At 37.8% G+C, this 14809-nt stretch overlaps 6 protein-coding genes across 7 annotated transcripts; 3 read left to right on the top strand and 3 right to left on the bottom strand.

Moving 5' to 3' along the window:
* The first annotated feature begins 1326 nt into the window (after positions 1-1326).
* On the top strand, positions 1327-3638 carry LOC9302618. Of its 2 annotated transcripts, none has more exons than XM_021016100.1 (10): positions 1327-1456; positions 1572-1597; positions 1785-1872; positions 1952-2161; positions 2276-2398; positions 2518-2575; positions 2704-2777; positions 2953-3041; positions 3133-3239; positions 3340-3638. In XM_021016100.1, exons 1-9 carry the CDS (start codon positions 1382-1384, stop codon positions 3200-3202), a joined length of 813 nt encoding a protein of 270 aa, XP_020871759.1. In that variant the 5' UTR covers positions 1327-1381; the 3' UTR covers positions 3203-3239; positions 3340-3638. The 2 variants fall into 2 exon arrangements, with proteins under 2 accessions (XP_020871759.1, XP_020871758.1); XM_021016099.1 differs by having other exon boundaries at positions 1328-1456; positions 3133-3206.
* On the bottom strand, positions 3552-5277 carry LOC9300920 (oxygen-independent coproporphyrinogen-III oxidase-like protein sll1917). Its single transcript, XM_002866500.2, has 2 exons — positions 4413-5277; positions 3552-4323 (listed from the first exon to the last, which is right to left on the bottom strand). The coding sequence occupies exons 1-2, from the start codon at positions 5234-5236 to the stop codon at positions 3693-3695; spliced, it is 1455 nt and encodes a 484-aa protein (XP_002866546.1). The 5' UTR covers positions 5237-5277; the 3' UTR covers positions 3552-3692.
* A 155-nt stretch (positions 5278-5432) lies between these two features.
* On the top strand, positions 5433-6311 carry LOC9302619 (30S ribosomal protein S21, chloroplastic). The gene is made up of 2 exons (XM_021016102.1): positions 5433-5870; positions 5959-6311. The coding sequence occupies exons 1-2, from the start codon at positions 5458-5460 to the stop codon at positions 6095-6097; spliced, it is 552 nt and encodes a 183-aa protein (XP_020871761.1). The 5' UTR covers positions 5433-5457; the 3' UTR covers positions 6098-6311.
* Positions 6267-8298, bottom strand: LOC9300921 (nucleoside diphosphate kinase II, chloroplastic). Its single transcript, XM_021016101.1, has 7 exons — positions 8005-8298; positions 7782-7838; positions 7578-7664; positions 7225-7305; positions 7018-7130; positions 6878-6927; positions 6267-6537 (listed from the first exon to the last, which is right to left on the bottom strand). The coding sequence occupies exons 1-7, from the start codon at positions 8239-8241 to the stop codon at positions 6470-6472; spliced, it is 693 nt and encodes a 230-aa protein (XP_020871760.1). The 5' UTR covers positions 8242-8298; the 3' UTR covers positions 6267-6469.
* A 91-nt stretch (positions 8299-8389) lies between these two features.
* Positions 8390-13756, bottom strand: LOC9302620 (transcription factor GTE10). The gene is made up of 11 exons (XM_021016098.1): positions 13498-13756; positions 11963-13181; positions 11823-11871; positions 11593-11751; positions 11116-11186; positions 10876-10948; positions 10708-10791; positions 10503-10618; positions 10338-10404; positions 10119-10249; positions 8390-10028 (listed from the first exon to the last, which is right to left on the bottom strand). The coding sequence occupies exons 2-11, from the start codon at positions 13172-13174 to the stop codon at positions 8781-8783; spliced, it is 3210 nt and encodes a 1069-aa protein (XP_020871757.1). The 5' UTR covers positions 13175-13181; positions 13498-13756; the 3' UTR covers positions 8390-8780.
* Positions 13291-14374, top strand: LOC110225871. The gene is given in 6 exon segments (XM_021016103.1): positions 13291-13354; positions 13393-13577; positions 13579-13608; positions 13610-13648; positions 13797-13892; positions 13894-14374. Coding segments are annotated over 6 exon segments (624 nt in total). The 3' UTR covers positions 14104-14374.
* The last annotated feature ends 435 nt before the right edge of the window (positions 14375-14809 follow it).

The raw sequence follows: 14809 nt of genomic DNA on the forward strand, positions 1-14809 counted from the left end.
AAATCAAAAGGTTAATATGGAGACATATATATCCCAAAATTACCAATAATATCCTGCTAGATTATTTTATTTTAATTTTTAATTAGAATTGATTTTTAACTTGCTAAAAAGTTTTTGTTTCTATTTTTTTGTTTTTCCTGTGTTCGGTGCATCTTCTTAATTTGACATCGTTTTTTCAACTATAACTCGTATACTATAGTTACTGTCATTTTTCGCACTACAATGATCGTGGCCAGTTTTCATATTCTCGGATATTTTACGTACGAATCGACGATTTTTCGACGATTCGTCGAACTGATCGACATTTTTTCGAACATTCATCGTACTGATCGACAATTTCTCTAACAACGTAAATTTAATCAGGACCATCTATGAATTGCACGTAGATGGGCATGAACAAAACCATTATCAGTAACTTCGCTTGAAACACCGAATAACCGCCGGTAGCTAAGTAACGTAAAGCAAGATTAAAATCATGATCGGTCGTAATTAACAAAATGTTGGGAGGGAGTGTTCCACTAATAGCGCGACCCAACATTTGTTCAACCAAAACCGAGTCAGCCAAATCATACACTCTCTCAAATAGATCATCTTCACCATATCCTTCATCTCACACGTCACGACACTTAATAGATATGTGTGGTGGGGCTTGTATATGAACGGCTTTTTAAAGATAAACACAATCTTTAACTTAAAAATGTTAACAAAAGTATAAGCACTTCAACTTCAATATGAAAAATCAATCACTAAATTAAAAGGTTGATGGATATAAATATATCACAAAATTACCAATAATATCTTGCCATATTGTTTTATTCTAATTTTTCAGCCTCTTTCTTAGTTTTATTTATTTATCAATCGAAAAATTCTTATGAAAAACATATATATCTTAAAATTTTATTTTATCGTGTACAACTCACACACGCACACTACCAAATATAAATCTACATTAGCGTATTGTATTATAGCATAGGACACATGATTGTATAACAATCACATTCTGTAGTACAAATCATTGTATTTACATACCTCGATTACATGTATCCAATAATTTATCAATCCCAAAACAGTGGAAACTAAATTTGAGACATTTAGTACAAGCTAGAGCACAAGAATATGAGAATATTCCATCACTAAGTTCTGTAGTTTACTCTGGAAAATTAGGCCTAGCCCAGCCCAAGAAAGTTTCGTAACAAGAGAGATTTGGGCCTAGCCCAGCCCAAGAAAGTTATGTAACTAGAGAGAGTTGGGCCTAGAATGTCTGGAAATCCATCTGTTTGGATACAGTTATAACTCCATTCCCAATGGCCTAAACCCAAAACATTCACAAAATAGAAATTTTGCAGAAATCAAATTCTTGTCGCTAAAATCTCACAGCTCAATGGGAAGACTTTGTGAATCACTGCCCGTGATTCTTCTACTGTTTGCTCTTCTTCTCCATCAATCACTCTCTCAGGTATTTGAACATCACCTATATATATATATATATATATATTCATGATTTAGCGATTCATTATTCTTCTTCTGATCTATGAATCAATGAATTTTTCATGTTTTTACCCTCTCCATAGGGTTTTGAAGAATCTGAATCTACTAGGTGAATCTCTAGCAACTCCACTTGATTTAACTCTTGTCTCTCTATATAAAAACAAAACCTTTCAACTACTGTTGATTAGTTTGTGTAAGATTATTTCCAATTCTTTTACCAAAAAAAAAAAAAAAAAAGATTAAAGATGTAGCTCTCAATGTCTGATTATATGGATTTGTCTTGTCATGGAATATAGATTGGTTAACGAAGAAGTAGGAGGTAATTCTCCAGAAATACATTGTTCACGAGAAAGAAGCCGAGCAGCTTGGCAGATTATTCAAGATGTAAGTCGACAATGGTTGAATTTTTTCTCTTTCTTTTAGTTATAAATTTGATTGTTTTTATAATTTTGATTTTCTGCAGTATTTGACGCCGTTTGTGGAACGGGAAAGATATCAAATTCCAAAAAATTGTAGGCTTCATCCTGATAATGATTTATACAGAGATCAGGAACAGCATAAGATTCATGTTGATGTCTTCGAATGGAAATGTGGTTACTGCAAGAAAAGTTTCAATGATGAGAAATTTCTTGACAAGCATTTCACCACTAGACATTATAATCTTTTGAATACGGTATGTGGATTTTGTTACCGTGGTGGTTTCGTTCATATATTGCTAGATTTTGAGATTACTTTCTGGTTATGTGTTTCGAAAGCTGATACTAGAAAACTTATTTGAATGCCTCAGACTGATACAAAGTGTTTGGCCGACCTGTGTGGTGCATTGCATTGTGACTTTGTATTGAACTCTAAGAAACCGAAGACCAAGTGCAACCCTGCTGCTGTTGCCAAAAACCGTCATCTCTGCGAGGTTTCTTTCTTGGCTTCTCTTTCATTATTCTTTGCTTTTTCCGCTCTGGATCCATGACTTCTTTCTTATTATATTTACATAGTTAATTTACTTGTTTATTCCCTTTCTTGTTCATTTAGAGCGTTGCCAATAGTTGTTTCCCAGTGAGTCAAGGTCCCTCAGCTAGCCGTCTTCATGGTATGATTCCTTACTTAGAAGCCTTCGAAGTGAATATTTTCTCATTGAATACTAGATGATGTTTCTCAAAAAGTTTTTTGAAGTGTGCCCGAATCACTCTATTTGATTTTTACTTTTCATGATTGAAGAACACTTTTTGCGCCAATTCTGTGATGCTCATACCTGCACTGGAAAAGATAAACCGTTTCCTAGAGGAGGCAAGGTATGATCTATTGAACCATCGCAGTTACTTATGTGTGCTAAATGAGGTTGTTAATTATGTTTTAAAGCAAATCTGTTTTCGTTTGCTTCTTTTATGCTATCTGTTTCTGGTGGAAACCAGTATAAAGGAATATATCGTTTTCTGTTAACATCTTAGTCTATGCTAATTCGTGCAGAAGAAATCGGGTGTCTTCTACCTCGCCATTTCAATATTGACCTTGATGCTACTCCCACTCTTTTATCTTCTAGTCTTCTTATATCAAAGGTACAGTATGGTGTTACTTCTTCTTTTTTCCATCATTGTTTTATTCTACAGAAGTCTTTGGTCATTTTGTTGTTTCTATTGTCTTTTACAGAGAAAAGAGAAGCGGAACACAAGAGTTGCGTCGGATTAGAAAAACTGGAAGAAAACCAAAACCTTCATAATATCGTAATCCTCTCAAGCATTGGCTTTATTAAATATGTACAAACTTCATTCCCTAGACAGCCTGAGAATCTCGCTGTCGTATATCGAATCGTTTTCAGTTCCTAAAGGCTACCGTTTCTCTTAACATTTTGTACAGGTGAGCTTCAGACTGTTTATGAGAGAGCAGAAGGTGTTCAAATCCGATATTGGTTTGGTGAATCACCTCTTTCGCATTACTTCTCCTTCTCGAACCAGATACTTATGGATTCCCAAAAGAGAGTGTTTCGTTGGGGTTATGAAGCTAGTTGCTATGGATATCAGATGGATTACATAGAGATTGTAAGCTTGTAGAAACAGATGATTCCTTCCACAATATAGGAATAGTGATTAGATTTTTCTCTGTAATTTTATCGAATCTTCATACATATCAATGATAATATCCAGTTTGAAACACAATCTATAACAGTAAGGATGTATAAAAACAACCTTTTTTGTTAGTAGCTTTAAAGTTTAAGGAGCTACCACGCCAAACGCTAGAGATATCAACTCATTAGAGAGGAGGAAACCATCTGGATCTTTCAGTCTAAGGTACCTCACATGATCCTCAATCTCCACTTCATCATTTGCCACTAAGGTTTGGAATTCATCACTCATCACTTCGCTTCTCATATCATCCAAACAAACAATGTGCCCACTCTCCACATAAGGCTCATATACTTTACAGATCGATTTCACTACCTCGCTGCCAAAAGCTTCTCCAAACTCCTTAAGCTCAAGCCCTTTTGATGTTCTGAAAGATAACATTAGGATGTCTGTTGCGACATCCTTAAGATCAACATCACCGTTTCCACACCAATTTGCTGCGCCATTCTCCAAGTCGGCGACGTAGTTTGTGTATTCCTTAAGCCTTCTTGGCCTCGAAAACCTCAACCCTCCAACATAACTCGCTGAACCTAAACCGAAAGCATAGAATGGCTTGTTCTTCCAGTATTTCAAGTTGTGTTTGCACTTGAACCCATCTTTCGAGTAACTGCTGACTTCATAATGCTCATAACCCGCTCCACGGAGCATTGATGATGCTGTTTTATAAAACTCTGCAGATTGTGTTTCTGAAGGAAGAGGGGATTGTCCTGGAGTGTACCTACACAAGTTCATGAACCCAATTCGTTTCTGTTCAGCTTACAATCAAAATCTAAAGCATCAGTAAGCAAGCTTGGACTATGTACTTACAAGTTTCCAAACTTTGTGCCTTGTTCGACTTGCAGATCATATACAGAAACATGATTGGGCTGTGATTCGATAGCTAATCTCAAACTCTCTTCCCACATCTCCAATGTCTGGTGAGGCAGAGAAGATATAAGATCCATACTCCAATTCTCAACTCCACATTCTTTAACAAACTCTATTGCTTCATACACTTGAGAGACACCATGAGCTCTTCCACAAGCTTTCAAAAGCTCATCTTGAAATGCTTGAACTCCTAAAGACACTCTGTTCACTCCCAATTTCATCAATTCCTTCAGTTTCTGACCATCAAACGTGCCTGGATCCATCTCCATTGATATCTCAGCATCTGGACTCAACCCGAAATTCAAACTCAACGTTTCCAGAATCAAAGAAACAAGCTTTGGAGGAACAAGAGAAGGCGTCCCACCCCCGAAAAACACCGTCTCGAGATTCGGGTTCGTATCATAATCCGTTCTTGTCGCTTGTATCTCTCTAACAAGCAAATTCACATAGTTTGTGATACGTGGATCATCTTCTTTTCCTTCCTCGTAGACATTAGACGGACTGGTTAAAGAAGAAGAAGACGTGCCTAGAGCTAAGATTGGGAAGTCGCAATAATGGCAGCGTTTGCGACAAAACGGAAGATGAACGTAAGCCGAGGTTGGTGGACCTTGATGTAACGTAGTCAGATTGGTTGACGCATTTCGTCGAGCACTTGGTGGAGTATTTTGAAGAACAACCTTACTAAAAGCTTGAAAAATCAACCTCGAAGTCTTGGGTTTACACGTAAACGATGAGAAAATTGGAGAAATCGTTGTTTTCAGCATAATTCCAAAAAAAAAAAAACGAGAGAAAAAGAAAGAGAGAAGAGAGAAGAAGAGAGAAGCTTTCAAAGATCAAAGTTCACTGGTCTCGTTTATATGCTTAGAACGTCGTCGTTTTTAGTCAGAAAGTAGACTCACTTAAGATTTAACCACTCTAATTAACACAGTAATTAAAACTTATTATAATAGGAATAAAATGAATATTCATTCACGGACGGAAAAAAATGGCGCTAGAATCGATAGTTTCTCTCTCGGAGCTGCTCGCTTCCCTTCTCTCGTCGAAACCGCCGTCTCCGTCGAGTCTGAAACCTATCACGCTTCCGTCTGCCGTATCCGCGAGATCATCACAGCATTTGTCGATGACGAAGATTTTAACGGCTGAGCACGATGACGTCACCAATCGAGTGGCTTATCCTTCGCTGGCGAACGCGAACCTCGTCTTCTTCAAGTCCGGTTATTACAACGTCGAAGTGGTGCCTAAAGACGGCGAATCGGAGGAGCAGCTGTTGAACGATTTCAAGAGGTCGTGTTTCAGAGCCGGTGTGTTGCAGGAATCTCGAAGACGACGATTCTTCGAGAGCTCTCAGGAGAAAAGGATACGGAAGACCAAAGAAGCTGCTAAGAAGTATCGGAAAAGGTCTGATTTTTTTTCACTCTTTTCTTCTCTTTCTCTATCCACACACACTTGAAGAAGTTGAGTGAGTCAATAGATTTTGATTTTACAGGAGACCAAACCCTAAACCAAAGCCGCAAACAACTTCAGAGATACGCAAGAACAGAAATGTATCCAGAGAAGACGAAGAAGACGATCACTGGGAACTTCCTCCTGAGGACATTGAGATTCCATATACCAACCGGTCTTAGAAGTAAACCGGAATGATCTGACATGAACAATCAATCTCAATCACGCATCTGCAATTTGTAAAGCCACTGTTTTGTATGTTTCGTTCCCTTGATGTTCTTAGCTTGAGTCGGTGGAAAATTTTCATTGCTTAGAGTAGAGTGAAGATGAATGATTTTGGAGATGTGTCTATGACGTTGAACCAAATGTGGATGAATCTATAACTAGTTTTGATTACATGAAAAGTGATCAAATATATGAGAAGAATCAAGCCACAAATTGGCAGTTTTTATATTACCGCCAAAATCAGGAACAAAAAACCAAAGCTCATCATCAGTAACAAGAAAACAAGTACTGTAATAAGTCCATTGTAATTGGAAAGGTCTCCTCAATGATCACTCCCTTAGCCATGTAGCCAGAGCCAAATCCCACTCGCATAGCTCGCCTTCTTTGAACCACAGACCTATGCCCCAACCACAAGAGCCAAAATGTCAGTAGATGAAAACCAAAAGTTCAGCAAACTAAGGAATTGATAATGCTTGGTCAAACTAAGTAAATGAAGAAGCGATCGTAAATGTTTTAAATGAGTTATAACCAATCCAAACAGATATGTATATTGAACCTAACAATTTGAGTAATCAAGTATGATCTAATCTAGTTATGCGTTCAAGTTTGATTGAAAAAGGAATTTGAACCAACATTCATTTGCATTCTACAAAAATTTCAGTAACCAAGTTGGACATAGTCAATGCCTCTATGATGAAAGATGGATGAATGATTTTTCAAGAAACAAGAAATCTCACCAATCTCACGCTTGCCGTTTTCAGGACTATCACTACCATGCACAATGTTCCTGCAAATTGCATAATTTAAAAATATCAAACCATGAGAATTATAGTAAGAGCTTACTTCCAACAATTTCAAAAGGTGATGAAAGGCCAACCTTCCGGTTTGCACAGCAAGATCGCCTCTTATAGTACCAGGTTCAGCTTGAAGAGGATCCGTTTTCCCTATTAGCTTCCTGGCTGAAGCAACAACACCAACACCTTCCCAAGCCTTTACAGGATTTAAAACATCACAAGCAATTAACTAATCTAACTACAAGTTGGAAATCAGGGAAAATCAAATGCGAGCATAGTAATAGCCATACCATACACACAACTGGGCCTGAAGTGATGTACTCAATCAGGTTAGGAAAGAATGATTTAGCACTAAGGTCCTTGTAATGCTCCTGGCAATCGGGATAAACACAATCAAATAAAAAAAAATTAGGCAGTGTAACCTGTGAAAATAAAAGTCATGATTAGACTTCATTACATACTTGTCAATAATTTAGTTAAATCACTTAAGAAGCAATCTAACGTCAATACTAGTGAACAAGTGAAATAAAAGTCATGATTAATTAGGCTTCAAATTCTAAATACTTGTGAATGATTTAGTTACATCACCGTAAGAAGCAATCTAAGGTTATCAAACTAGTGATGTTATGAGTGAGTGTCAAACCTCAGCCAATTCTTTAGGGCACTGAAACATCTTGAGCCCAATAAGTTTAAATCCCTTCTTCTCAAAGCGAGAGATGATTTCTCCTACCTAAGAACATCAAATGAATCATTACTTCAATGTAAGATAGTGTAATGCAATCACATTCAAAGCTCCATAGAGATACATAATAATTTAACCTCAAAAACGAGAAGCAAAAACGCTTACAAGGCCTCGTTGTATGCCATCAGGTTTCACCATAATGTAAGTCTCCTCAACTTCCTCCTGAAACAATACAGAAAACAATGAAATAAGGATCAAAAGGTCAGTTAATTTCAATGAGATTCATCAAAACTAATATGAATCCTAAATTCCTGACTTCCTAGTTCAATCATCACTTCAATGTAAGAAAACAAAGTAATTCGCATAAACGGAAAGGAAGAACACAAACCATAGAAGCTACAAGGTGAGGGAGGAAGATTCCCGATTCGGCGGAGCTGGAAGCGCGAAGACGGCGGCGAGACGATGAATCGCGCGAGAAGAGACGGAACTGAGGACGAAATGCGGCCAACTCTGTGCGTAGGTTAACCCTGGCCAGAGGGCAGTGTGGATTGAGACTTGCCGAGTTTCTTACCGGTGGCGAAGTAACACAGAGAGTCCATTTACTAACCACAGTCGCTCCCACCATTTTCTGCGCTTTGTCTTAGCTTCTCAGTGCATTCGCGTCATCATCTATGAGAACAGTTTTAAATGACATAAATACCCTTTATCCAGAATCGGGTTTAGTTGATCGATCAAAAAGTATCAGTTGGGGTTACAAGTAATAAAAGTGATACTTTTGAGTCTCGTTTCAATGGAAAACACGAACTTGTCATGTACAGTTTACTTCTAAAAAAGTTTTAAAAACAAAACTTTGCACATTCCAACAATATCATAATTTGCTGCTTTGATGCCAAACTCAGCTTTTCGACATCATCTTTCTTTAAGCAACAATGTTTTTTTTTTTTTCTCTTTTTGTTCTTCATCAATTTAGGATCATTGTCAACAGAGTCAGGTTGAAAAACAGACTCATTCTCTGTCTTCTAGATGTCTCTGGATTTGACTTTCTTTTGCTTGCTTTAGCCATCATTTTTCACGCCACATCACAATTTGTGCATAATAAGAATCATCCCCCACTTTTTCTTTTCTTCTTGTTGCTTTTAACAAGACCCGGAAAAAAGATTTAATTCAATCAATTTCTACTTCCATATCTTCTGTTTCTTCCTCTCCCTGGTCCACAACTTCAGTTTCTCCCTCTCCATTGTCAACAACTTCAGTTTCTCCCTCTCCATTATCCACAATTTCTGTTCTTTGCACTCCCTCCCCATTGTCAACAATTTCACTTTTTGGCTCTCCCATGTTGACATCTTCATTTTCTTGCTCTTCCTTTTCAGTAACTCTACTTTCTTGCTCTGGTACATTTGCCACTTGTTCTTCTCTTTCAATTTGATTGATGGGTTTTTCATCTTCTTGGTTCCCATTATCTTGTGTCTTTTGGCTTACCAGTTCTTCATTTCCACTAACGAGTTGGTCTTCTCCCCCTTCTCTGTGAGGACTAAGTGTATGTCCTTCACTTCTGTCAACGGCAACTTCTTTTTCTACTCCCTTGTCAACAACGTCATTTTCTTGCTCTCCCATTTCGACAACTTCAGGTTCTTGCTCCCCAATGTCAACAACTTCAGTTTCTTGCTCTTCCTTGTCATCAACTCTACTTTCTTTCTCTAGCACATTCTCCACTTGTTCTTCTCTCTCCCTTTGATTGATGGGGTTTTCATCTCTTTGGTTCCCATCATCTTGTGCCTTTTCGCTTACCGATTCTTCATTTCCGCTAACAAGTTGGTCCTCTCTCTCTTTTCTGTGAGGACTAAGTGTACGTCTTTCACTTCTGTCAAGGGGACGTACTTCTTTCACTCCCATGTCAACAACTTCCTTTTCTTGCTCTCTCATCTCGATAACTTCAGTTTCTTGCTCTTCCTTGTCAACTCCACTTTCTTGCTCTGGTATATTCTCCAGTTGTTTTTCTCTTTCATTTGGGCTGATGGGTCTTTCATCTTCTTGGTTCCCACTATCATGTGCCTTTTGGCTCGCCGGCTCTTCATTTCCATTAACGAGTTGGTCCTCTCCCTCTACTCTGTGAGGACTGTGTTCCTGTTTTTCACTTCCATCAAAGGGATGGTCTTTTACTTCTCTTTGGCTAAAGTGTGGCGGTTCTTCTTCTTCATCCTCATCCTCATCCATTTTCATATACAGACCTAGATGTTCTAATGGATTACTGTTGCTTTCCATCTTGAAACTACCCAATATATCCTCACTACACTTGGGACTCATCACTTCCATGGTAGTTGGTAATTGATCACCCTCGACACCTGTAGCTCTAAGCATCTGGAGGTCTTCCATAAACCGTATGCCCTCGTTTATCTCCACTGTCTTTTCCATCTGCAACAGACCACAAAAGTCATTTATGATGATTGTACACCATGATAAGACTCTAAATAATAGAAGAGAAACTTGAAAAGTCTTTTATACCTTTTGTAAAGCTTGACGTGCAGCTTCTCTCTCTTGCTCTCTTTCCCTCCTCGCTTTTTCTGCGGCTTCTGCTTTGGCTTTTCTCCTAGCCTCCTCAGCTGCTTTGGCCTCGGCTTGTAACCGTACTTTTTCTAATCAAAAGGAAATTGCAAAAATTAACAATACGCATTTAGTTAGGAATTATGATACATAACCACACTCAATGCACTACAATCCAACCTTCCCTTAGCCGTTTTTCAAACTCCTCTCTTTCTATCCTCAATTTTTCAGGATCCCCTTTTTCACCCTGAAATTTGATGCAAAAAAAAATTTCGATTAAACCTTTCCACATTATTCACATGAGCGTTTTCGTCAAACAGTAGATCGGACATTTAAAAATTCAACCTTAATTAGAGCCTTCTCTCGAGCTTTCATGATGGTATCAGCAAAACGATTCTTCAAGAAAGCCGCGCGGTAACGCTTATCAGGGGAAATTTGCATCTCAGGTGGAGCAGTCTCCTCTATAATACCAAAGCATGACAGGTAAAATCATGACTTGAAAATAAACAGCTATTACCATATCCAACCTTCCTTAACGTTCATTTCTTACCATCTGGAATGACAACTACTGCATCCATGGTGGTCGACGTTTCCCCAACAGCATGCTCAAGTTGACCCAATTCATTTAAAGAATCTACAGAGTACAAAGAATGAGTGTCGGGAAGAATTCTCTATCCGAACACTCCAACTCACATACATCAACTGAAAAGAGACTAACCATTTACAAATATCTTCTCACTGTTGCTATCATCCTCCTTTTTGTTTATACCAATTCCTGGTTCCTTTTTATCCTAAATTAAAGAGGAGACTATACTTATTCTTCTGTAGTAAATTTCACTTTTATGATTGCAAATAGTCCATGGAAATTTTGGAGAGTAAATGAAAAATCTTGCAAAATTTAGAGCAATATCAAAACATAGAGACACCACAACATAAGTTATTCCACTGTTAGATATACCTCTCTACTTGTAGGTTTTGAAGCTTTAATGGAATCTGTTTCACTCCCAGAGGAACTACAAGAATCAGAATCTGAAAGATAATCACAGAAAACATCAGTATAAAATGCTCTTCCTAAGGGGGAAAAGTAAAGCAAAGGAATCAATTCTACAGTTTGCCAAACCACAATGTAAGAACTAAATTCCTTCGTCATAAATGATAAACCACAGAAACTAACTACAATATCCTTTATAGCAAGAGGATAACCATACTTACTAGAGCAGAGAAAAAGCATTGAAAATAAAATACGGGACACGACGCAGGCTCAAATTACAAAACAATACTCAGGAGTCCAATACTAATCATTCCAATAAATCAATAAAAGTTACTTTATTTCCAATCTTTACTATTCTTACATACTGTACAAATCAATGCACTATTTAAGAGAAACAAAATGATTATTCTAAGGAAATAGAAGAAGGCTCGCATAAACACGAACCACTAGATGAAGAGCCTGATTCACTACTAGAGCTACTCGAACTGCTGCTTTCATTATTTCTACATGCAGCATCTTTTTCTATCTTAAGAGGAGGATAACTTGAGACCGAAGGGTCATTCCCACCAACTATGTCAACATCCTCGTCAATTTGCAGATCACCTGTGATTAGGAATACATCAGATTACTGAAGTAAATAATTTTCGAAATCAAACTAAATAGCAAAAACTTACCTTTACTAGCCTGCAGAGGGGAATTACTAAATCCAGAGTCATGAACAATCTGTAATAGAAAAGTTAAAACCACAAGTCAAATGTCAATATTTCCTAGAGCACACAAACAATTACTAAAAATAATCAAAGAGATTCTTTACCTCCATCTCACAAGGTTCGCTCTTTTCCAGGGATTTCTTTTTCTCCCTTAAATAGTCATCCAGGAGTTTCCGAACCATGAACAAGGTTTCATCAGAAAGCGTTTCTATATCTATCTCAATCTCAACTTCTTCAGATTGACCATCACTGCCACTTTGCTCTCTCAGGAGATCACTAATGTTTTGTGGGAACTCTTCTTCTAACGCCACCAGATCCTGGCTTAATTTTTTCTTCTCATCATCTGTCATAACCAACTTAGCAGGTTCCACCCTCAGCTTGCTCTCGTTCATTGCAGCTGATTTGTTTCTCAATGGTGCTACTTCAAAAGGAATTTCAGACTCCAGAGAAGCAGAACTGGTTAGGGGAATGACTGGTGGTTTAGTCACAGGTATTTTTTTCTCTATACTTTTCCATCCCGTTTCAAAATATTTACTGATACCTTGAGCCATAGTATGGAACTGATTTCCAGGTGGATTGTAAGCTATAGAATTTGAAAATGTAAGACGCACATCTGCTGCGAAGTCCAAAGGACTAGAGTATTCGCCTTTACGCAGTCTGCTTCGTATCGTTCCAAGATCCATTGGGTGCTTAATCACAGTAAAATAGTCTGGAATATTCAACATCACTGGATCAACTGGAGTACGAAATGCCCACCCCAACTTATGTGACCATAGACGATTGAGTAACGTCTCACACTCCTTCATCACTGAAGCAACAGTAGAAATTGTTGGTACATTTAATCGAGATGGACCTTTCTTAGTCCGGTGCTTATCATTGCGCACAGGAGGACGCTTTTTGCCCTGTGACCCAACAAATTTAGCAAAGTTTTCTGGTGGCGGCCTCCTAGGCCCATCACTGCAGCTATGAATATCATTGTATGGCGACAACAGAACAGCATCTGAACTGAAAGATGCAATCTTCTTACTAAGGTCCCTGACCTGTTGAAGCTCCATCTTCAACTTGTGAACTAAATTCTTTCTCTCAGACCTCGACATCTTTGACAACGACAAAACCTCTTTAGAAACGCCATTGCTATCTCCATTCAAACCAAAACGTCTCCTTTTCAGTGGAGGAGAGGCCTCAGAATGTTTCATCACAGAATCAATCCTCCCTGAGTAAACAAATTCATCAGGCTCAATGGTCTCAACAGCTTGCATGTAATCAGGAACAAAGCCTGATGATCTCCCTCTAGAGTGTTTCCGCGCCTTACCCATCAATTTACTAAAAACCAGAAACCCAACAGTTCATTCGATTTTCAGAGTTAATCGTCTTTCCATCATCAAATTAGAACATAGAACGAACTAAAAAAAAAAAAAAAAATCAAGCAAGTATGCTTTTACGCCTCTGCTTCAAAAATCTTGCAGATAGCTTCAACAATGAGCAGCGTTCAAGTAAAGTTGCAGTAATCAATCCTTTTCCACAACAATCAACCCTCATTGTTATCGAGCCAAGACGCAATTCGCCGAAAAAGAATCACAAAGATGCGATTACCAAATCAATCCGAAGATGAATTCCTATGAATTGCACGTTTACTTACCAAAACTGAGAATCGAATTGGTCTAAGCTTCTTCCTTCTCCCTCAGGTCAAAATCAAAATCAAATTCACCGAGGAGATTGTCTTCCTCAACGGCAATTGGGGAAAAAGCTAAATCGAAACCCTAGAAAAACCCTCGACTGAGTAAAAAAAAAATACCAAAATCGATTTGGGGAAACCCTAGATCCAGAGCTTCCAGATATCGCTTCCAATGAAAAAGAAAAAATTCGAAATAACGAAAGAGGTGAGAGGAGAGAGAGAGACTTACGAAGAATAACGAACAAATTTGCTTCTCTACTTATAGATCCGAAGAGATGATCAGCCCGCCGCCTTTAATCGAATCTAAGCCGTTAATTTCCAGCCAACCAAATCTAGACGGCCACAAATATCCCTTCGATTTTTTACCGTCGAGATTTAGATCTAACGGCTGCGAAGGCTACGGCGCAATCTAGTGAATCTGGAGCGCGTGAGTATAAATACTCCAAATTGCAAGGGCATCAGATTACACGTGTTACTAGAGCGCGTGTTATAGACGCGGCTACCGACCGACATTGTCTCTACTATTTTGACTATTTTATCCATTTAACGCGCCTTGTTAATAGCGTTTGAATAACACGTGCCTATGAATCTTTTTATTTTCAGGCCCTTTAAACCCCCACAAAGCCCAGTAGTAAAATATTAATTATATTTTTTACGTCATTTTTTGATATGGGCTTGTGATTAATGTTTATTATGTTAACACCTTTGCAATGTTGACAATTTCCTGTCAAGCTTAAATGTAGAGGTGGGCATTTCGGTTTAACTTTGGGTTCGGTTTAAATTCGATTTATTTGGGTTTCGTAAAACTCTAACCAAACTCAACCGAAGTTAGTTTGGTTCGGTTTGTATTTAGATCAGTTTATATTTAGTTCAGTTTAGTTCGATTCGGTTTTACTTTGGTTCAGTTTGAGTTCGGTTCAAAAAATCAATTAATGTAACAAAACAAAAAATTTCATTGTCTTTGAAGTTTGAACATTGAAATTGATAAAAATAATTAAATTTCAAGTTTAAATTGAATAATTCAAATTAAGCATGAAAATAAAAACCTAAAAAACTTAACCATAGTAATTAGAAGAAAAGGAAAATGATATCCAACAACTTAACATAGCAATCTTCCATGATTCCTTCACGCAATGTCATCAAGAATGAAATATGAAAGTCTTTTTGAGTTTTACTCTTTATAAGTTAGAAGAAGAACATTAAGTTTTTTTTGGGTTAAGAGTTGGGGCTTTTGCAAAAATGCTACTTTTTCAATGCCACTTTTCAAAAATACATT

The sequence above is a fragment of the Arabidopsis lyrata genome (genome assembly GCF_000004255.2).
Source record: "Arabidopsis lyrata subsp. lyrata unplaced genomic scaffold ARALYscaffold_8, whole genome shotgun sequence".
In the NCBI taxonomy this organism is placed as follows: Eukaryota; Viridiplantae; Streptophyta; class Magnoliopsida; order Brassicales; family Brassicaceae; genus Arabidopsis; species Arabidopsis lyrata.